Raw genomic sequence first — 25,046 nt, forward strand, 5'->3', positions numbered from 1 at the left:
GAGTTGGTCGACTATGAGGCGGACCCCATGCCGCATCAAGATATATGGGCTCATACTAGGCGGCCTCAAATGATACCGCGGAGCGTTGCGCTGGGTTTAGTGACAGGTGCTTCGTCACAGCAGCCGCACTTGTCCTCTACAGGTAAAAACAAATCTCCGGTTCTCACTCCCGCGGACTCCTCGCCCCTCGACTGTCCACCCCTCTCCCCTGCGACGGCACAGCTTTTGGGCTCATGTTTTCTGAGCTCGCCCTTCCTTGACGCCCCGCTCCAGTACCATCTCCGCCCTGTATTACCTCCGCCCCCTCCGCCTCCGCCCCCATCGAGCTCTCATTCACCATCAGTTTCATTTATGCCGCAGGCACAACAACCCTCCATACACCCCACTGTATCCCTTCTCCCCGGCACTAGCTATTCAACCCCTCGCACACCGATTCGCTCGGGGTGCTTCACTACCCCGCCGCTTCCGGTTCGCTCCGCTGCTTCCGCCCAGCACAGCTCCACCGATCCGTGCCGCAAACTTCTGAAGGGGACTCCATTTGGCAAACGCTCTGAGAAGGTGACAAAAGGTCGCTGCCTCCGGGCCATTGATTCTGACTTCAACATCAATTTTGGGCCTGAAGCACCACTTCCGGATGTGATGGACGCTGCTCGTAAGGTCCTGGTTGGCAGAGTTCGGGGCCGAACATACACTGCGGAGCGACTCAAGCTTTGGGTGGAAGAGATTTGGGGGTCTTTCTTTAAAGAACTTCCAGATATTATGGTACTTACAAGGGGCTGGTTCGCCCTGCATTTTCACCGGCCCGAATACACTCAGTGGGTCCTTTCCCAATATTGGCACATTGAGCTCGCGCCAGTCATGCTCAAACGATGGGATCCCCTATTTGACCCGGAACGAGAACAACTGGGGGCTGGTCCCATTTGGGTTCGTCTTCCTGGGCTGCCATGGCAATTTTGGAATCAGTATACATTCAAAAGAATTGGGGACACTCTAGGCACTTACCTGGAGCACGACAGGACGTACGAGAAATCGGGTATCAGGACAATGGCTCGAATTCTAGTCCATTTGGACACCAGGCCTGGATTGGAGGAAAAGATCACCCTGCACCACAGCCATGTTTCCCGCAAACAGCCCCTTGATTATGAAGGCGTACCATTCCGCTGTCGTAGATGCCACAAAATTGGTCACCTCTACAAGGATTGTCCACTGAATTCGGGGGTGACTTCTGAGGACACCAAAGGACCTCGTCAACAGACCACTGTGGATCAAAATGCCGGAGATAATATACCAATGGAGGGTGTACAGACACAACAGGAGACCCCATCCAAGAAGAAGGGGGATAGCGCTTCAATGAACGCTCGACGGAAGGCATCGGCTGCTCCAGGACCGCCGCGTACACGCTCAAAGACCGCTGTGGCTGCCACTAAACCGGCGGAGGCTGCACCTTCTCGTCCGGGTAATGCTTCCACCCCCACCTTTTCTCAATCTTTCTCTAATGATATGCAATCATTTGTAAATTCTTCTTTGCATGCACCCCATTCTGAGTTTGTGTCCCTCCCCTCCATACTCTGCACCATTGCCCCACCTCCACCCACCTTTTCTACCACCCCTCCCTCGCACAACCTGACTCTGGGCGGTACAGACTCTCCATCCTCTCCGGGTGAATCCGGCTCACATCATTATCACCTGAGACCTCGTGCACGGCCTCGTATATTAGGTCTGGGTTCATCCCCTGGACGCCACCGTAAACAAAAGCGAGGCAGACCCTCACAAATTTCTTCAGCAAAGCTAAATGCTGTTGCAGATGTCGCCATGGGGCGACAAGTTACTATTGAACGGGCACTTAGAGCTATTGAGCCCATGACCTGTGGTGTCCCATGATCTGGCTCTCCTTCAACTGCAGGGGACTAGCCAACCCCAAAAAATGATTGGCTCTGAAAAGACTCCTACATGAATCTAGGTGTGATATCATTTTTCTTCAAGAAACTCTGTGCACATCCGAGGTGGCGGTGAGATGTCTACAAGCTTTGCTTCCTGGATGGATTTTACATGGTCTGGATGCGTGTGGTCGATCTGGAGGACTACTCATTGGTATTAACCCAAGGAAATGTAGGCCACTCTCTGCCTGGGGGGGCAGAGGATTCCTCGGTATGGATATAATCTTGGGTGACCTGGGTATTCCGATCAGAATTATCAATATTTATGGGCCTAACCAGAATCGTCTACCTTACTGGCAAGATTTCCTCAATGGTAACCATATCACACAGAATACAGTGATAGGGGGGGATTTCAACTTCTCATTGGGAGTTGGAGAATCCTGGGGACATAATGCTCAGTGTGATCCTATCGCGGATCAAATGCAAATGATCCTAGACTCACATCACCTTGTGGATATTCCCATGAATAAGAAGCTACCTACATGGCACAATCAGCGCACTGGTGAGGCTGCTCTGGGGAGGCGACTGGACAGGTTTATGATGCATGAGGAACTAATTCAGAAGTGCCCCTTATACAGACAATGGGTCAGTTCAGGGGGGCTATCAGACCACCACCCGATTCTTCTTCAGATTAGTGACAACAATTCAAAGCCGCGGTCTCCCTTTAAATTCTTTGCCGGCTTTCTCCAAGAACCGGAATATATCAAGTTGGTCACGGACTTCTGGGCATCACTGCCCCCACTGCGGGAACAGAGGAAAGCGCTTGATTTTTGTGAGAGACTCAAAAAGCTCAAAGTAATGACCGAGAACTGGGCGAGATCTAAGAGGAACAGAGATGAACAGATTCTGAAAGATACTGAAGCTCAGATAGCTTCATTGACTGATGAGAGAGGGACTGGTTATCATTCCGACGCTTCCAAAGCACTACTAAACCAACTGCTTGGGCAAAAAGCAAAAATCTTACAAGAAAAGGAGGAGCATTGGAGACTTAAAAGCAGAGCCATTTGGCTCAAAGCGGGGGACTGTAATACAAAATACTTTCACAACCTTGCCAATGGCAGAAAGGCATCAAACACCATTTGGAGGCTACCAAGGGAACCAGATGGATGGGCTACTACTCACCAGCAACTGGCTAGCCTGGGGGTAACACATTTCAAGAGTCTCTACACGGCACCAAATGTTGTAAATCTACCAGATATCATTAGACTTGCAGAAAAGTTCCCTCGTTTTGTTGGACAGGAAGATATTGAAGACCTCACAAATCCAGTCACTATACAAGAGCTGGAAAGTACACTTAAATGGTTTAAGAAAGATAAGAGTCCGGGACCAGATGGCTGGCCTGTGGAATTCTACCTGGCTTTTTATGATCTGCTGGGTGCGGACCTTTTAGCAGTTGTCGAGGAAAGCAGGATCTCGGGGCACATTCATCCGCCTATGAATCAGACCTTCATTGCCTTGATTCCCAAATCCGATGACCCCTCATCCTTCAATGATTTTCGCCCTATCTCCCTCTGTAATTGCCTCTACAAAATCATTGCCAAGATCATAGCCAACCGTATTAAACCGATCCTATCCTCTCATATATCTGCTGAACAATTTGCTTTCCTCCAAAATCGCCATATCCAAGAAGCCATAGGCACCGCCCAGGAAGCTTTACATTCCATCAAGTTGAAAAACCTCAAAGGTGTATCCTTAAAGATTGACCTTGCTAAGGCTTTTGACAAGGTTAACTGGCTATACCTTAAAATGATTCTTATCCATCTGGGCTTTCCTCATCTGTTCATAAATTGGATTATGGGGTGTGTATCTTCTGTCTCCTTTGCCATACTCATAAATGGCGCAGCCTCAGATCGTTTTTACATCAACAGGGGAATCAGGCAAGGCTGCCCACTCTCCCCACTACTCTTTCTTATTGTTATGGAGGGTTTGAGTAGGCTCATTGAGGATGCAAAAAGGAATGGGGAGCTAAGTGGTCTCAAAATTACTGAACAATTCTCCCTTACCCACTTATTGTTCGTAGATGACATACTTATCTTTCTCAATGGTAGCGTCCGAGATAGCACTGCTTTATATAATATCCTCCTACTTTTCTGTAAAGCTACGGGCATGGAAATCAACAGGGACAAATCCACCAGATCATTGATGAGATGTACACAACAGGAAACTCAGTTGGCTATGCAGTTCTTTCCCTTCCTGGAAAATAATCTACTGGAAGGTATCAAATATCTCGGATTCAGATTAAGGCCGGATGGATATAAAACTGAACACTGGGTGTGGCTTATTAACAAAATTGAAAAAAGGATCACCTGCTGGCACCACCGATTACTGTCAAAAGCTGGCAGGTTACAGCTGATCAAATCAGTACTTGAGGCCACACCAGTTTATTGGATGTCCCTCACATGGATCCCGAAAGGCATTTTACAAAAAATACAACAAATATGTAACAGATTCCTGTGGAATGGTAATAAAAAGGGAAAGATATTTGCTTGGACAAGATGGTCCCTCGTCTCCATGCCAAAGAAATGGGGTGGGTGGGGGCTTAAATCCCTCTCAGAATTTGCACAAGCTTTAACAGCAAAACAGGGCTGGTCACTCCTCAAGATGGACAGTTTATGGGCCGAAGTTATACATAAAAAATACATTTGGCCTTCCAATATCACAGATTGGCTTCGCAGACCATCATGGAATTATCAGGGCATATCTGCGATCTGGAGAGCTACTCTAAAAGCTTTGCCTCTCATCAAGGATAACCTATTATGGAAAATAGGTAATGGAGCACAAGTCCGTATAGGGTTAGACCCTTGGCCTGGGTCAGGGAACGCTCACCTCCTGCCGGAAGACCTGATCCGACACCTCAACAATAGGGGCATCAAATATCTAGCACAGGTTGGTGACCCACATCGATCTACCATATTCACTCAGGCATGGGTAACGGATCAACAGTGGCACTTGACAGATGAATGGACTGAACATTGGCAAAGATACATACAGGCACTCACTGAAACACATATCAAGCTACATGAGCAGGAAGATGAACTCATTTGGGCACCTGCTAAATCTGGAATATATGCACCAAAGCTCGGCTACTTAAAGATCATTGAGGCCAAGAAGCCTGATATTCACAAAAACTGGTGGTCGGATATCTGGCAGCTTCAAGCACAGCCTAGGGCCAGACTTCTAATGTGGAACATTTTGGCGAATAAAATACCAACCGGGGACAACCTCAAAAACCGGGCTTTTGCTGGACCTACCTGGTGTGTACTCTGCAGAAAGGAGGAGGAATCTACGCCCCACCTATTCCTCACTTGCGAAGTCACTTTAGACATTTGGCAGCAGGTCAAACAGTCCCTCAATATCACCACCGCTTGGCACGCAGATGATATTCCTACAGCCTGGGCGCATTGGTGGACTGCTGTGACTTCGGAAAAGGCAAGAAATCTACCGTTAGTGGTGTCCTGGTACATTTGGAACAAGCGCAACGACATCATTTTTGAGGAGGGCAGGGTTAACTGGCAGCTTCTTCCGCCTTCCATTTGCGCAGCTTACACAGAAATTCCATATGAAAACAAAACAAATCCTCCCAGGCATATCACGCCCGAAATTATTAACAGGGATATGCCTTGGGCCTATTTCGATGGGGCTGCATCGGCTCATGGTTGTGGAGGGGGTATTCTATTTCATATAACAGAAACACATTATTTCCACCTGAGATTGGGACTCGGTCCGGGTACCAATAATCATGCTGAGCTTATTACACTGAGACATCTACTATATTTTGCACTATCTAAAAATTGTCGACAAGTACAAATTTTTGGGGACTCAAAGATAGTGATTGATTGGGCAAATAATAAATCTATCTGTCATACATATTCTTTGAAACACATCTTGGAAGAAATTGTTTTTTTCAAAACACATTTTGACCGGATCACTGTTTCTCATATCTACAGGGAAAGAAATTCAACTGCTGACCGGCTCTCGAAAGAAGCGGTGGATCGGCCTCTAGGCGATTGGATGATTGAAGAATACAGTCCAGAGGGGATGCACAGGTTCTACCACCGTCCCTATATTGATGGTCTACAACAAGGGGACATCCTCCCCAACTGAAAATTTTGATCCACATGTCAATTTTTGTATATATCTGCATGGCTCTGATCGGCTTTACTTTGTTTAGTTCTTGGCTTGAGGTTTATACACCTCAAAACTCTGCATATTTTTGAACATCTATGTGATACTGTTATATATTTTTGTATTGGATACAGCCCCATCGTATCCATAGTGACACCTACAGGACAACTGTTATATATTTTTGTATTGGATACAGCCCCATCGTATCCATAGTGACACCTACAGGACAGCTTTATGTAAATATTTCTGAACAGTGGCTACGCCACACTACTGCATATGCCTTGGCATCAACAGCATGTAATCTCTATTATCTACTTTTTAATAGAAATTACGAACTCTATTTTCCCCGGAAAAAAAATGAACAACTCAAAAAATATTATTTTTTCCACATACTTATCACAAGATAGTCATTAAAATTCATGTTTTCACATTTCTCCTAGCTAATATTACATCATGTTCACAATGATAAAAACGTGTCTATTGTAAATAATTTATTTATAAATACATAAAAATAGATATTTATTTTACATATTCTAAATAGGAAAGAAAAATGCATCACCAAGTCTATTTAAAAGTCAAACAAATGCCTCTTAATCACCATCACATTATTTATCATTTAATTCTTAGCCATAAAATATTTATTAATTCAACTTTTATTTATAATTACCATTGAAAATAAAAGTCAAAATTGTTCCATTATCCATGAAGAAAAAAATAAAACCTCTCATGCATCCATGTAAGTGGATTTGTTTCTCTTATGATCCATAAAAAAATGTAATCAACATTTTATACATGCATAAGACCTCCTTTTAGTTTACATAATGTTGCAAGAACTGTAATTTAAATATAGTAAACATGACTTTACCTCTCATGTCAAGAATTTAATCTTACATATTAATACACAAATTTTTCATTGTTAAAGTCCTCATAGAGTTATCACTACATGATTATTTATATTGATTTTGAACTAAACAAGAAGAAAAAACATGTGAACTGATTAATAAACCAATAAGTATCTAAATCGAGACTAAATCTTCAATGTTGTTTCTAAATTCACTATTTTGTTCTCATTTTCCTATTTGAGAAGGGTTGTGACCTTGAATCCTTATTATCATAGATATTGTACACAATTGGAAATACTTAGTTTTAAGTGTAAAAAAAATTCCACTGCAAAAAAACATGTAAAAGCGTTTGTGAATCTTACCAATTATATTATAAAATGCCAACAAGACGAATAAAAAAACAATATAATTAGTGAAATAAAGAAAACAAAAACATACAACAATAATATAAATGATGAAATAACACAAGTACATATCACTCTCCATTGTCATCACCCTCATTATCTTCCTCACTTTGCATGATAAAAATGTTGTTCTCAAAAATATGTTTTGATCTAGGGTCGTATCTTAATACGAATCCTACTAGGTTGTATTCGCCGATGACTCTCTCTGAAAAAGGTCGAAATAAGACGCATTCATTCTTACCCTCCTAATAGGGGTGTTCCCTCCGAGGGTTGTCCTCATACCCTGATATAGGGTAGGGACATCTCCTCCTTATATGGCCTTGACCTCCTTATAGGGCCAAACCTATAACCTCAGACCTTTAGAGGGCCTTATCCCTCCTACTCTCCACCAATCTATGTCCAAGACATCTAGATAAAAAAACATTTGGTTGCAGTGTTTTGGGAAAACATAAGTCTCCCTAGATTCATGCCACATCTTTCTAGAGTTGATAGATATCAACCCACTATCGTGATATTCCTTTACATTATTTCAATCAAAGGTGTTCCACCACTTGCACCTAAAAATAACACATTGGAACGAAGAGAAGTCCACTTGAATTATCTCTTGTATCTTTCCATCGTAACCTAACATCCCCTACATTAGGTTTTTATCGCGATGGCTAGCATGACTAGATTGGTCAAACTCGACTTCCACTCCACAGTCTTATGTCATGCATCCAGCATCGGCATCCTCCATGCGAAAATGATGTCCATATGCCAACATAGCTAGGAACAAATTTAACAAACAAAAAAAAAAATCATGGTGTCATGTGTCTAATAAACTGAACATAATTAAAAATATAAAATATATAAATATGTTACAATTCAAAGGTGCAGTATGAAGTTAAAATTGTACTGAAAGAGATTACAATTACCGAGTTGTTGCACCCAATCCCTATGTTTAGTGCATCCTCTACAACATGCGAGTAATGACTAGATGCATTGTATTTCTCTCTGATTTGATCAACAACCCAAATGTTAGGGCATGTCATTGGCATATTTTCTTTTAAATGATCAGGATAAGGCACACTTCTACCATTCAACCGTTTGAATTATTTCCTGTCACTATCCCATTTCCTCCTCTTTTGTTCATACAATATGACCCACAGTTGTGTCACTTCCATATTGTAAAGAATGAATTTGTTAATGGCTTTAATTTCTAAATTCACTGATGAAATCAAACCAACATATATGTGTGTGTGGGTGTGTGTGAGAGAGAGAGAGATTAAAATATACATTAATATGAAGTTCAGTGTGAATAGTTATTGTGTAGAAATTTTACAAATGATAGGCTTGCACTTAGTCTTTATCATGCACCTCTTTCCATTAATTTCGAGAAGCTCCCCTTCTCTTTTTTCTTCATCCCTTTTGTTGTCCCAAATTGCCGCACTTGGTGTGTTGTCAATCTTCTTGATTTACTCACTGGAATAATAGAAAGACTCATACAATATATACACATATGTCATAGACCCCTCAGGTTTTTCCCTTTGTTGAACAAAACCTTTCAATTTCTTCATGTACCTCTCTAAGAAGAACATCCAATGACAATAAACCACCCCAACTAATTCAGCTTCATATACTAGGTGAATTAGAATATGAACTTGCAAATCCATGAAACTCGTCAGCAATTCCTTCTCAAACATACAAACAATATCAATTCTCTCTTTATGCCATCATGGAATGCTAGTTATATGAATATATTTTGATGTGATCCAACTTACCAATGCAGATAATTTAGACATGGCACGTCGTAGGTCTTGGGGGAAGTCATGATTCACACACCCACGCACAAGCAAAGGATAATGACACTACATAGTAAATAGTACAATATGCAAAAATTAATTATAAAATATCCCATTACATAAAAAATAAAATTGATATTAAAAAATCATGTTTTTGACATACATACTCTTAGAAGGTTTAAATGGTCATGCGATTTCAACCCCAAAAAATTGTATTCCATAGTGAAGTATCACCGTAGTGAAGACCCATATAAATAAGGCACCTTCACACTCATTATAACTTCCTTTGCCAAAGAAAAATCATCTTTCTTTAAAATCCGTGGGACATCTCCTTCTTTGAAAGACCAAGAGGGACTAGCCTCTCCTCTAGTTTCTTGTCTTGGCCAATGTTTCTTTTTAGTTTTTGAAGAAATAATATCTCTCCTAATAGAAAATATGTCACTTTATTTCAATGATATGTGCCTCCATAAAGAAGATGAAACATTTTAAATATATGCATGGGATTTAGTAAGTGGGAAATCTTAAGATGCTCCCAATATAGGAGCTCATAAAACATAGATTTCCTTTTCATCCCAATGGAAAATTTCTCAACATAGGTGTTGAATAATTCTAGATCATCAAACATACGCTCCCCATTTGAATTGAACATTTCTGCATACTCTTTCTCCTTCTCTCTCTCATATGCTCTAAGCCATTTAGTTGGTGTCATTATTGCAGGCCTTTGGATTCTCTTTGGTTTACCACTGAAAGCGGATGTTTCTCTTCTGTAAGGGTGCTCCTTTTGGGAGCAATAACCTGGAGCAGCCATACACTAGCTTTTGTAGGTGGTTGGACCACCTAGCCTTAAGAGAAGGTCCAAAACATTTACATCCATGATACCCTTTTGTTACAATACCTACGAAATTATTATATACAAGACAACACGTTAGCAACCATGAAGATCAAAATAATTACAACAAATTAAATTAATATGTGAAACAATATTGTTATGTTTATAAACAAATAAAAAAATGTAAGTTACCAGAGAAAACTCCTAAGCTTAGATAATCATGTATGGTGTAAGCACATATGCCATACAACGTAAAACTCCCATTTGTTGCGATGGGTCTTGATACATCGTACACATGTATCCTTTCCAATAATTCCTTCAATCCATCTACTAATGGTTGTAAGTATACATCCATATTCTTCACTTATCTTCTACCAAGGACTATGAGAACAAACATAAGATGTTCATTCTTCACGGACAACCATGGGGGGATATTGTTTTTTATCACTACTATAGGCCAAACAGAATAGTTGGTGTTTTGGATGGAATATAGGTTGACACAATCCATGGCTATGTTGAGTCGTAGACTTCATATTTCATCCTTGAATTTTTCAGGCCATGTATCCTCTATATGCTTCATGGCTATTGAATTCGTTGGGATTAGCATAACTCCTTACTCACTTATGTGTGAGACATGCCATCCCTGTGACATAGTTAATTCTTTACAATGAAAGAGTCTTTGAATCCTTGGGATTATATGCATGTGCCTCAATATCTTATGAGGACCAAGTGATTTGCCCATTTTTTTAATTACGATACCTGTCATGCCCACATTTAGGACACACCTCATTGTCTGCATATTCTCCTCTATATAGAATACAATCATTCGGACATGCATGATATGATATGTGCTTAACACCCAACATTTTCAATAACTACTTTATCTCTTTGCAACTACCCGACAAGACATTATCACTCGGAAGAACCTTATCTTTGAATAACCTGTAGTTGGTGGGGAATACAATTGTACAATGTTAATATTTAACGTTCGTAAAATTGACCATTTTTAATGTTGATTTTGTGACAAGATTTCTCAAAATATAAGGGACTTGATTGATCATGCAGTCGAATTACCTCAATATTGCTAAGAAACATGCATTCAACATGCCAAACTTTGCTTTCAAGTTGTACAGCGACATTGTTGTCCCCAACTGAGTAGACTTTGACTTGCCACCAAGTCCAAAGAGAGGGGTGGTGGAAGCATATTTCAGGCTTTCGAATAAGGTATCAGTGATATGAGCATCATCCCCTAACTCATTGTTCTGGAATGCATCTAACAACATTTCCTCCATGGAAATCGTATCCTATAAATAATCATCCATACCAACCTTTATTTGATTGGATCCATTGCCAACTTGTGATGAAGAACTACTATTGCTGTAGTCATTCCTAATTGGTGAATCTGGACATAGTGAGAATTGAATAGGTGGTTGATTCAACCATTATTTGTATGTTTCCTCTCTGATTCTTTCTCTTAATGCAACCTTCTCTCGAGTTGACATTGTAGTGGGGTGCACTAAAAGATGGTAGGTGGGTCGCTCATCATCACTAGAATCCTAATTTCAAAAAATATTGAACGTCATTAGTACAATATCAATGATATTAGTAAGCATGTCAATGCAATTGGTTTGTTGAAATTACATTATACCAAACAATTATTACCATCGTTGATCCAGGATTGCAGCTGGAAGATGCCATGTTCCAATTGGCAAGGTGAAGAGGTTTTCCATTTTCATCTACCAATTGCTTGTGATATGCTACTCTTGATAAGAGCTCCCGGCGTTTTTGAAATGGAATAATATTTTCTGCATTTGAACTCGATTATGAATCAGGATCCTGCAAATTTGGATACATTTTTAGTCAAATTGACATGGGGATTAAAAAAAATAGATAATTGAAATATAAATAAATTTTGAACTTACTGGAGATGGAAAGGGAGATCTCTGTGAAGGACTTTGATCAGGAATATGGAACGACCTAGAATTTGAATAATTGGCCATTTGATATTACTAAGATTTTGTCCTTGAATTTGAGAAAAAATAGAAATAAAATTTTGTGTGCATATCTAAAATTAATCTCGAGAACCATATAACCACAATTTGAATTTCAATATAGTTTTCAAACCTTTTTTCAAGAGTAAGGCGACTTTAAGCGGAAAATGTATACTATGAACTATTGTAATTCACGTGGATGTGTCCTGAAGGATAATTTGAGATTAACATGCCATTTTATGTGAAAATAAAATTTCAGATAGCTTTTAAACCTAACCAATGCACTTATCAAAACAAAGCGCACCGATGCGGGCATTCAAATAATACCCACACTAGTTTTTGGCATTCTGCAAAAAAAAAAACAAAAAGCAAAACAAAATAAACAACAAAAAAAAACAATATATATATCGGTGCTCTTGTACAAAAACGTGCCGATATGTTTCAAAAAAAAAACAACAACATCGGTACGCACATGTTCACGGATTTTAGAAAATAAAAATGAATTCAACCAACTCGGTGCTCTTATAACAATTAGAGCACTGATGCTTTTAAATAAAAACACATCATTGCCTTAAAAAATTTAATCGCATCATTTCAAGATTTTGAAAAAATAAAAAATAAATAAATAAAATGTATCATGTTGATTCATTTAAAAAATTTGGCACCCTGAAAATGTCGGTGTGCTTTTCTTATAAACATACCGGTGCATTTGAATATCGAATGCACCGATGTTCAGATAAATTAAAAAAAACACACACACACAATTCTTTTCTTTTCTTTTTCTAAAATTCAAAAACAAACGGCAATTGATTTTTTGAAATCCAATTTCATTTATTCTTTCAAATAGTAAAAATTTATTCACTATTTCATTATTTTACCAAAAATTTCAAGGGAGTGATTTGCAATAGAGACATACCAAGAGCATTGTGCAGCAGCAGAATACTTTGGAGCAGCAGAACTATTCAGAAGATCAGAAGCTGAAAGGTATGGTGATTCACTCAAAACCCTGCATAATAATAATAAAAATATTGTTTATTTTACTAATAAAAAATTTCACAATTTCAATTAGGGTTTAATTAAAAGAGAGAACATTTGCAAGAGAGACATATTGGGAGTATTGTGGAGCAAAAAAATATTTTGGAACCACAGAAATATCAGAATTTGAAAGGTATGGTGATTCACTCAAAACCCTGGATAGAAAAAAATTTAAATTTTACTGTTAAATTTTTTTACAATTTCTGTTAGATTTATTCACAATTCAAAAAAAAAATTAAAACCTTGTATAATAAAAAAATTACTATAGATTTTACTAGTAATTTTTTTTACGATCTCTGTTCCTATTTAAATTTAATTAAAATTCAAAAAGAAATTAATCAATACTTACCTTAAACCCTTGCTTCTTCCTACAAAATTTCACCTTAGGGTTTAACTTCCTCTACCACTTCACAATTAGGGTTTTTCATTTTAGGCATTTTAGATTTAATGGGTTTGTGTACTTACTATATATAGGGTGTTTGACATGTAAAGTAGGGGAATCACTTATTGAATTAGATCCAAAAACTATCGGCCCTATTGGTTTTTTTTAAAACGAATATATGTTCCACTGTGCGCCCTATGTAATATAACACATTGGTGCGCCATGTGTAATACAATGCACCGATATATTATAACATTGTCGGTTTTGTCTAATTTGTTCATCGTTGCTCCTAGTGTAATATAACGCATCAGCGCGCCTCTTCCAAATAGCATCGCTAAATCATTGTGGTGTGTTTAGCATTACAAATCACATCGTCATAATTTAAAATTATTTAAAAATAATAATTTTCCTCAGTGGTGTTGAACAATTAAATGCTTGGTGCGTTTAATGGGATAAATGCACCGGTTACCAAAGCTCTTTTTCGCTCAAAATTATTTAATTTATTTATAAAATATATTTAATGGATTCTGTATTAAATGGTACAGGTTGTATATTGATTAAAAATGTCGTAGAAGGTGTCAATAGCAAAAATATTGGTCGACACAATGATAGCACATCGAAAAAAACAGAGAAGGCAAGTTCTTTGTAAATTCTTTACAAAATTAATATATTTGAACTATATTTAAGTTTAACTAATATGTATTGGTTAGTGTGTGTCATGCAAAGCCACAAAATGAAGAAGGTCGATAAGATTATTTCTAATCTAAGTGCAGAAGAGCGTAAAAGCCTGATAGAAAAATTGCAGAAGGATGAATCAAGTGAATGAAAAAATACTATTCAATATGAGTTTTTTTTATGAATTTTCATTAATAATATACTTAAGAATATTAGATAACATGTTTCAAACAATTCATACATGTTTAATGTTCTACAAGGAGAAACAACGAAGGAAAATATCAATGTTGTTCTAAGAAAAGAAAAATTATAGAACATGTAAATGACGATGAATTGGTCTTTAGCTCATATGGAGTGGTGCTAGAGGTTAATGAAAGTGGGGAATTTTTTTACAAAACTATGAGGGATCTAGTGGAACAAACATATAGACGTACTTTCCACTTACAATACAAAAATCAATCCAATGATTCTAAGAACAAAATTATATCTAAACTACAGGAAGTGTTTCTAGAGCAATGGTCAATGAGACATGTCAAACTTGCAATAGCAAAAACATACAACAACAAAAAAGAATCATTCAAAAGGTAATATTCCTAATTAAAAATTATTTTCTATAATTATATGTATATATTAATACAAACCATTCATTTACTAATAGCAATTTTGTTATATTTAGTTGTCATATATCAATATAAAATAGTTTATTCATTTTTCCGGAAGATTATGAAAATCCCAAATGATTAACGAGTTGATATGCGAAACATGCCAGTAGGAATGTCCAAAAACATGTACGAGGAGATGATCAAAGAAATGGACATAATTGCATCATAGGAGTCATCTCAACAATAACGTGCTTCAAATGTAAGTACTCATGATTGAATTTGTACATATAAAAAATAATTTAGCATTAAATATTGATTTTCAAGTATGTTCTTGCAGAAAAGAAAACAAAATGGAACTCATTCAGCACATAAAACAAGACGACAAGGAAGAAAAGGGTTGATTTCAAAGTTTGTGAGTAATTGTTAATATTTCCTTATAACAACTCAAGGTTTCATTTTTGTATATTTTAAGTTGTTTTATAACAACCATCCTTGAATGTCTTCAAATACGTGCTAACATACAAAGAAGAGTCATCAAAAGAATTGATTGATGTTGGGTTAAATATGGATTGTGAGTATATGTTGACATATCAAAAATTAATTGTGGAATTTGTAAGTATCTATGTTGTTTTACTTCTCTGAGTTTATAATTAATAAAACAAAAAAATCATTTATATTAAATCTATGATTTATAATGGGGTTTAAAACATGCAGGAAACAATGTATGAAACTACACCAACAAAAGACTTGTTGCAACAAGGCATGAGACTTGGTTTTGAAACCATGTGCATGAGTCACTTATTGATATGGTACATTATTCGATTTACATTGATATATATTATTTATTTCAATTTTCATTATTCTCACCAATGTAGATACACTCATTACACTTTATTTTTATGTTTGCAGAGGAAAAAAGATTAAGAACACGAAAAAAATTGATGCAATGAACAAAACATTCATCCAAATAACCCAAGTCATGGAAGTAGCTTGAGCACTAATGTAGTTCCAGCAAAGAATGATGATCTATTTGGATATCAATGCAACCTGTTGTATTTTTTGAAATAATTGTCTATGAAAATCAGACATTTTGTTTAATGTAATGGACATAGTGTCTCAATTGAAAGACAAGGGGTTACCAATAATAATCCCATTTTGTATAACAAAGAGCCTCGTATTGATATATAATAAAATACATTTTAATTTATTCTATTTTGTTATCCAATATCACTATGAAATGTTACACCATTGATTAAATATATGGATGATTAAATATTATAATGAAGAGATGTGAAATATGATAATATAACAAATTAATCCAAACATCATATACAAATTCTCTAATCAAATTTCAATTTATATGAATAATTTTATAATAATATGTTGATTTTTCGATGAATAACGGATTTAAAAAATTACAATAATTGCACTATCACAGGTTGATGTTTCCAAAAAAAGGGAAAACCTCATACAAAAAATCAGTGTGTCCATAACATAAAAATGCACCAGTGCATTATAATATATAAAAGCACCGTGACGGCATCTTTTTGCATGACCAGTGCTTTTCGAAGAACAATAGCACTGGGGCGTTTATTTCTTCAAGCACCGGTATTGTTTGCAATTAACGCCCCGGTGCATTGTAATTCTTAACACACCAGTGCTTTCATAGAACTAACACCCTAGTCCTACAAAATATTATTTCCAACCCCAGTGCATTATAAAAACTAACAACACCAGTATTTTTATATAAATAATGCACCGATGTTTTTATATAAACAATACACATCGGTGCTGCAAGTTTAAACAAAAGCACCGAGACTGCAATCATTTTTTACATTCCCTAGTGTCGTTCCTTACAAGAACACCCTGGGCCTTTTTAATGTATTAGCACCCATGCAATATATATTATGCACCAATGTTCTTTGCATTCAACACCTCAGTTATTTTAGTTATGTATGCAGCTCGATGCATTTATATATGTAGTGCATCGATGCTAGTTGTTCAATGAAGCGCACCATAAAAATAAAAAATAAAAAAATAAAAATAAAAATAAAAAAAACCATCCGCTAAAACCTTCGGTCGCCCAAATTTTTACAGTTGTGATGAAGTTATGTTATGATCTGAACTAAAACATCTACTATCACAAATGGATGTTTAGTGGATGTTTTTTTGATGATTTTTGCTAATTTTATAACACTAAAAACCTCTGCTAAAAGATCTTTTCATTGTAGTGCATCAACTCACCTGTATCACATGCATATAATTCCCAACTTTCATCATGGGGTTACTTTCCATGACATAACCAAGGCATTCTTCCTGAAATTTGCATTTTCACTCAACCAAACAATGTTAATTTCCCATGCATAAAATTATTTAAACATAACATTATAGTAGCCATTAAATTTGATTCCAAGGTCATCACATAGTCTCTCATTCAGTGATTTTAGTTCCATTCCATACCAATTGAAAGAAACATTATATATATATATATATATATATTCTAGGTAAATCATAACGCAATTTGTTATTTTATTTCAATGAACCAACATTAACTCAAAGCTTAGAGTTACACATTTACTCTCTCCCAACTAAGATTCTTGTTTGGAAATTATTAGAAATCAACTTTCCCACTTTACTTTTTGTGGGGTAAGGGATTCAGACCACTCACTTTGGAAATCAACAACTTTTCAAAATATAACCATTGCTTTCATGACACTCAATCACATTAATGCTTATCCCACACAAGCATGCATGCATTTAATGCACCAAGCATATGCATTACCAAATTTGAAAATGGTGTTCATATCAATATACTCTTGCCTTTGTCATAATCCATTCAGTTAGTTCATGACAAACATGTATTCACATGTCAACCACTCCATGGTTATTCATAGTCGCTAAGGATATTAATAATTTATATTCATGTACCTTACTAGCACTCTTAGCAATATCCATATCCTTGGCTATTCACATTAACCATGGGAAATCAAGTATTCAAGCGTACAATCATTTTAGAACACTTATCATTAGTTGATAAAATCATTTTCTTTATATTTGGATCCTTTTGGTGTTAATACCCATGGCCTCATGTGTGCAATGCAAAATTTGCATTCGCTTCATTCCATTACAAATATCCATACATTCCCCTCAATGCATTATCAAACAAAAAATTGTATTCAAATGAGTGCATCACTCCTTTCTTTTGTTAACTATTGTCCATCATGATGGGTTATCGCATGCACACAGTACTAGGATTTTACTAAATCTTGTGAGTTGGAAGCTTCCTGACTTAACCATAGATTAGGTGAAGTATCAATGCAATACATTCACCTAAGTAAAAACATATCAAAAGATATATATAAGCTCATCCTGGTGGAATTCTTACTCAATTCCTTCACCTTATCTTTTGTTGTAGCATGGCTAATTTACATACCTACATGGTCGCTATCGCCATTTATACTCAGTTGATGGTCTTCAAGGAGTTCACATGACTCTTTCCTTAACTTTCTTAACAATCATTCTCTTCTCGTTATCCTCAATATTCTCTTCAATGGCTAAAGGCACTTCCATTGGCTCAAATCCCATTTGCAATAAGGGGTTTTTAATACCAAATTCCTAAGAACAGTATCCATATTTTCTTGATGCACAATTTCATCGTACATTAGTTGTTATTCAGTCAATTAAATAAAATACGTGCTATAGCACTTGTAAATCAACAACCAAATCATTCTATTTACATTCATTCGTTTTAAAGCCTTTTTAATGGTACTTTCATGCATCAACAATCAATTGGGAATTCTCAAGCTTAGCTATTCACAATTTAGTCTTTTTCATTTTAAACAAAGGCCTAACATATAATACAAGAAGTAATTTCACGGGGAACCCCGTTTTCTTGATATTTTTACAAAACTTGAGGACTCCACAATCCAACTATTTACATTAGCCCAGTCAAGCCCTCCTTAACTGATTTATTTATCCAAATTTTCTTTTTGATGCACTCTACATTTGACTTGATGAGGGAAAATTTACAAGTTCATCCATAATTTTAACATATCAATTATATGCAACAACTTTTATTAAAATTTCTTTGTATTTTTCAATAGGCTCGATAACCCAATTTATCTCTTGTAACAGCTAGGGGTCCCTCCCCCTTGCACTCCTATGTTTACAAGTTGTATTAACATATATTATACCATTATATTTTTCTTTTTGGTATAATTTTAGGCACAATTGCCTTCATTCAAGCATCCATTGCTTTTACCCTTTGCATAACCTTGTCTATCCTGAAAAAGTATTTCCACAATGTACCCAAGGCACCATCTTTTCATGAAACCTAACTGGTTGCACTCAGTCTGATACAACATTACCAGACCACTCAATCTAAATAGCACTTTCCCAAATAGCCTTTACACTCATCTCTATGCAATTCTTGCACTTCATACAAGATTCAATCAACTTTACATTTATTTTTTTCCTCAATGATAATAGCAATAGGTATTCTTATTTGTTTGTGGTTATACATCAACCTTTAAAACCTCACCACCAGGTTATAAATTTCAACTTAACTTTGAGAGGCTTACCTTTTCTTTCAACAATATCAAGGCATCTTCCCATACATGATCAACACTTACTAAGTTGGTGCTTACCATCATTTATGTGTGGTTATTGCACCCATGAGAGAACCCATTTCACATCAGTACCTCAGGTTCTTTTTCATATATTAAGAAAAACACCAACCTATCCCTATTATCCTCCCATTATATTTCAAACAGTAATTCCCACAATCCCGTCACAGGCTTTTCTCTTGAAGATCAATGCATCTTCAAAATTATTACCATTGCTCCCTTCAAAAACCACATTGGCACACATACCAATGGTATTTCCTCTTATGTGAGGAAATTTGAAATACATGACAACCTCACTTAATTTCCAAGTGAGTTTTTTTGGAAACTTTATCCATGGAGATCCTCATCTCCATCAAACATATATCGTTATATATGTTCAACATACCTCAATTTGACCTTGTTGGAAATGGGCTTACCTCCTACTCCATACTCATGTCATCATCCAAACCATTTACCATGCATTATGCAAGGTACTCAAGGGTACCTTTAGGTATGCTCTGTGTAACCTCATATGCTCACACACATGCATAGTCATGTATTACCTCACACGTGATTCTTTCATCCATATTTTAAACAAATCTAATTTCTAGGGGTAAACTTCTTCGCTTACTCGTACCATAATCCTCAAACATATGTTTCCATCATTATGACTCTCTTTTCCCAAAGAATTTTCCTTGCACACTTGCATCCATGAGCACCATGCACCATATGGCCTCCCACTGAGGAAAACCAAGCAGTTTCCATTCTTTCCTATCAGCTCAATTGATCCATGCATCTTATCTCACACATTCAACCAATAGAAATACACATTCCTTTCATTATCCACATTCATTCAATTCAAGGTCCAAGGTACAATGCATTTCCATCCAAGACACCTATCCTAGAACTAGAACCAAGGCCTCTCCAGTTGCACATGCAATGCAAGGATTTCTCTCATCCCCGGCATAACAACTTAAGCCATTTAGTCCTCAGTTTTCATTTATTATACTACCCATCCTAAGGGGAATTTTCATCATAACAACCATATTATCCAACCAAGTATGAAATCCTTTCAAGGATACTCAGGTATGGTTACTACCACACCATTCATTTTTGAAATTCGCCCTAGCGTTAACTTAAACCAAGTCATCCAAAACGACAAACATATACATATCCATATGCATCCAACATGCATGAAAGCACATTCACTTCACTTTTAATCTTTAAGTATACATAGCTTATTTCCAGATCAACATCATTGACAAGATTCCATACTCTTTAAAACAACCTTCTTTAATGCACCTTCTTCAAACAAGACTCTCTTTTCTCAAAGAGCACTCTTTATATTAAACAATTTCTCCAATGTAATCAACATAACCCCTTGTCCAAAGTCAATTTCAGGTAGTATTATTGCTACCAAACATAACTAGCAAGCTCTCTATCTTGCTCCAAATTCATCTCTATGGTATATCTTTGGCCCTCCATGCCTGGTGTTTAAATCATAGTTTCGATACCACTTTATAACATACCTAGTCCCTTTGTGCCTCAATCAAGATACAAGTATCTAGACCTGACCTCGTAGGTCACATTAAAGAAGTGTAGTCAACCAATCACTTCTTCTTTTAACCATTGCAAACCTTTTTTCTAAGGCCCTCTCCTCATCGAGAGATATCTAGAGATATAAATTTATCTCATGCTGAGCTCCAAGTGCAAATTTATGGCCTTTTGAAGATTTACCATTTTTTTGCTATGTTAGCAATTGTACAGGTGACATGTTCTAGTCCTATTCCCATGCGTCACCACCACACTACACCATGTCCACAAGCCAAAAACTCCTGCTGCAATGGCATATCCAAATATAGATTTTTTCCCTTGTGATTATTTTAAAATATTATAGATTCACAAATGTCCAGATCATCCAAAATTTGGATCTTGGTGAGGCACTTCAGTCAACAAGTCCATTATCTAGATATCCATATTCCCAAATATCTAAAACATTTACTATCCAGCTATTTCCAAAAGTCCATTAAGTTTGGAAACTAAGATCCTGAATATCTCAGGAACCCTAGATATTTGGGACATCCACCATCCAGATGTTTCCAAAAAATCCATTTATTTGGAAATCCAAATCCCATATATTTGGGACATTTTTTATTTGGATGTTTCCAAAAACTCATATATTTGGAAGGTTGCAGCTGAAATCTCAAATTCATATCACTTTTCAAGATGCACCTCAACCATCCATGTCATATTTTCGTACTGCCAACATGCCACATCATCATTCCATGTCAACATGTTGAGTCATTCGGCCACGTTAGCATGACATGTTAGACCCCTTACTTCCTACATAGACTAAGGTTCATATTACATGAGTTCCATGTAATCACCACATGTTTTTTCTAATCATCATTTGGATCTAAGTTTATATTTTTTGGTTCAACTCTTGCTTTTTAGAAAGTATTGAATCATGGATAAGTTGCACAACTATGATTTCAAGGTTCCCCTACACCAGGTTCCAACATTATGGGGTTCCACCCATCTAGAACATCTAACATCCAAATTTTTTTTATTTATTTTTTTGCACCATTAAAATGTAACCCTGGATGCCCACATATCAAGATATTGAGCATCTTGATCTCTCCTTCTATGGGTGTTCACACAATGAAAGTTGGATGCCCATATATTTGTATCTTGAACATCCAAGTCAACCCCTTTCTCCTATTCACAAAGTCCACTTTCTGGTCCTCACTGCCATAAAACCAAGGGATCTAGCTAAACTTCAAGGCCCAATAAAACCAGTTTACTAGCACTTATTGAATTAAAATTTAAGGCTTCTCCATTGGTTGAATCCAATTTGGCAAGGGCCAGACACTTTCCTATGTATTTTTTGAGGATTAAGAAATCATCATCAACTTATAAAGGCATCCATAGGCTTCCAAATCACTACTATCAACCAGGCATCTTCCCAATGAGGTCAAAATGAGGTCCTAATTCCAAATCCCCAGTTTTGGCCCAATTGAATGAGATCCTCTTTCCCATTTGAATCTTATAACTTCATAATTCAAGTCCATTACAATGAGGATTAGAGTCTCCAAACTTAAGGCCTTCATTTCTCAAGATATTAACTTTGTTATGGGTTCCTTCAACCGAATACAACTTTGCACTTAATGCTTATAAAGAGTTAACAACTCAAGGTAGCTCTTAGGATTTTCAATTATCCATAGGTCATGCTTATTATTAGTCCCAAACCAAGACATCCTCCATATCCCCCCTTGAGGCATAAATATAAGAAGACTTCCTAGTCTTATTATTCTAAAATAAGGATGCACTTCAGTTGCTCATCCACATAGTTAACCCAACAAAGTTTCTTAGCATTCACACTTATTATAAAGGCCATACATATCCCAATCAAGTATTTCAATAGATTTCACCAATTCAAGAGTTCATTAGTGAACTTTCTAACCTTTAACATTAGATTTTCTATGAAGATTCCTTCCTACGAGTCTTATTGTTGTAGTCTAGCACCAGGGTTATGATCACATGCTCTTTTCATCCCAAAATCATATTTATTAATTATCTCGATAGCAATCCTTAGTTACATATTGAGGGTTCTTTGCCTAAGGCTGGTGCAAACCCAACCTTTATATCTAAGGTCTTCTAAAGGTGTTTCTCTGTAAACCAACCTCCATGGTTGTCCTAATAGGCTAAGGGGAAATTATGCTCTATCTCTTCAACCATAGATTTTCTTTGCAAATGCCTATTAAAACCATAGGTTTTCTTTGAAAATGTCTATTGCAACCATACGTAAAGACAGTCAAGGATGTTCTATTTTCTTATGAGTTCCATGTTCACAATAGCCATTCCAATTATACACACACTCATACTTAAGTTTCACGAGAACAAATTTGATTTTAGCAAAAAAACACATAAATATTTCTTAGCCATCACAACCAAAATTCATGTACTCTTACCATGAACATGCATCATATAAACCAAGGTATAAATTTAGTGGGAAAATATTACATGTCCACAAGCATGGACATCATTTTTCATTATAAGTAAATAAATTAACAATGTAATACAAAGGCACTTATATGAGTATAATACATAGTGGACTACAACTGACGAGGGGTGATCTATTTTTCACCCAACCATAGGTTCAATTGTATTCTCTATCCTTGTAGCTAGAAACCCTCAAATTAGGCTATGAAGCCTTGAGGGAACTCTCTCTCTCTCTCTCTCTCTCTCTCACACACACACACACAGTCAAATTCAGGTGGAATGATGAACTTCAACATCCAACCTCAGTAAGCTCCCTCAACCCATTTAAGACCAGAGGCTACACATATCTTTGGGTGGTTTCTTAGCTGACTTATTCAACACATGAGATCTTCTTTCACTACTCTCATTAGTTCCTCAATGCTCATCCTCTTAGTGCTTCTTTGACTTGCTAAAAAAACACCATGCAGATCACTCTACTTACAACTTGGGCTGGGAACATGTAACTTATTTTTCTCATATCAAGATCAGATCTTAGTATCCCTCATAATTCTACCATCCACTAACAATCTTTCGGCTCTCTTTTTCTAATCAGGGATGGTTTGTAACAACCCTGGTGAAAATTCCATGTAAATAAAGTTAATAAAGGAAAAATAATAACCACAGTTATGGGACACTTATTCCATGTTGAATGTTGGGAAAAACATCCTAGTCTGGTTGTTCATTTCAGTTATTATGGCTAAAGGAAATTGGAAAAGGCAACGGCAAAGGATTTGGAAAGGCGTGAGGCATTAATTAGCAATGTATTTATGAAAATAATGGAAATTAGGAGAAAAGGAAGGTGAAAGGTCACAAGTTGCATGTGAAGAGGAAAATGAAGGAAAATAATGGAAAATTGAAGAAAATAGAGGCCCCGTCAATAAAAAGGCTTCTGATGTTTAGTTTGTAACCTTTTTCCAGTTTTACCTTTTGTCAGTTCAATTTCCAAACTCTCTCTCCATTCTCTCTCTCACTCTCGGACACTTAGATTTTTCTTGGAGCACTTCGGCATTGGATCAAGAAGAGCAAGAAGGTAAAGGAAAGCAAGGATCAAGCAAAGAAGAGTAGGATCAAGCAGCTACAGTGAGAATATTTGTAGTTATCGATTCGCATGTGTGATTTCCTTGCTAGTTTTGGCATGCATGGTTATGCATGTGTGTTCTTGGCTCTCTTGTTGTCATTGACATGGGTTTTTCTAGGTGTGACAGTGTTCTTCAGCCTTGCCTTGCCATTTCTGGATAGTCATGGTGCGATGGGTTCTCATGTTTTTGGTTGAGTTGGATTTCCATATGGATGGGAAAATGAATGAGGTGGTCTCTGAAAGAAAGAACACATGGCCTAATGACCCCTGAACCAGACTGTGGGTTGCGGTAAAGCCAAATTTTGTGTTGCCTCAGTGGGCTTAGGAATCCTCGACCGGCGAATAGCGGGATATACGGTAAATACTAAAGGTGGGTGCTCTCCATCAAGCCTAGGAATCCCGAGATGGGACATATGGTAAATCCTAGAGGGTGGAGTCTCGATTGGGCCTAGGAATCCCGGGATGGGATATGCGGTAAAGCTCTAAGACTGGAGTCTCGGTTAGGGCCTAGTGATCCGGTGTGGATTGCGGTAAATCCTAGAGACTAGGAGGCAGGCAAATTCCTCACGGTGTAGGTGGATAAATCCGGTGGCATCCATGCTTCTTTAGGGCCTAGTGATCTAGTGTGGATTGCGGTAAAGCCTGGTTCTATTGATGATAGGGGTGGTATAGCCTCGGGAAACCCTGGTTGATTTTTTTGGTTATGAGTCCCACATTCAT

At 37.1% G+C, this 25,046-nt stretch overlaps 1 protein-coding gene across 1 annotated transcript in view; it reads left to right on the plus strand.

The window, feature by feature from the left end:
• Positions 1–2,150: 2,150 nt before the first annotated feature.
• The window catches only part of LOC149154488 (uncharacterized), a 47,519-nt gene continuing 24,623 nt past the window's right edge, over positions 2,151–25,046 (plus strand). The window contains exons 1-2 of the mRNA XM_089444155.1: positions 2,151–3,312; positions 3,781–5,604. Of these exons, the coding sequence (XP_089300281.1) occupies positions 2,151–3,312; positions 3,781–5,604 (2,986 nt within the window). The remainder of the gene's footprint in view (positions 3,313–3,780; positions 5,605–25,046) is intronic.

Source organism: Pinus tabuliformis, chromosome 9 (assembly GCF_031772625.1).
Source record: "Pinus tabuliformis cultivar Carrire ecotype Pingquan chromosome 9, CPIR1, whole genome shotgun sequence".
NCBI classification, from domain to species: domain Eukaryota; kingdom Viridiplantae; phylum Streptophyta; class Pinopsida; order Pinales; family Pinaceae; genus Pinus; species Pinus tabuliformis.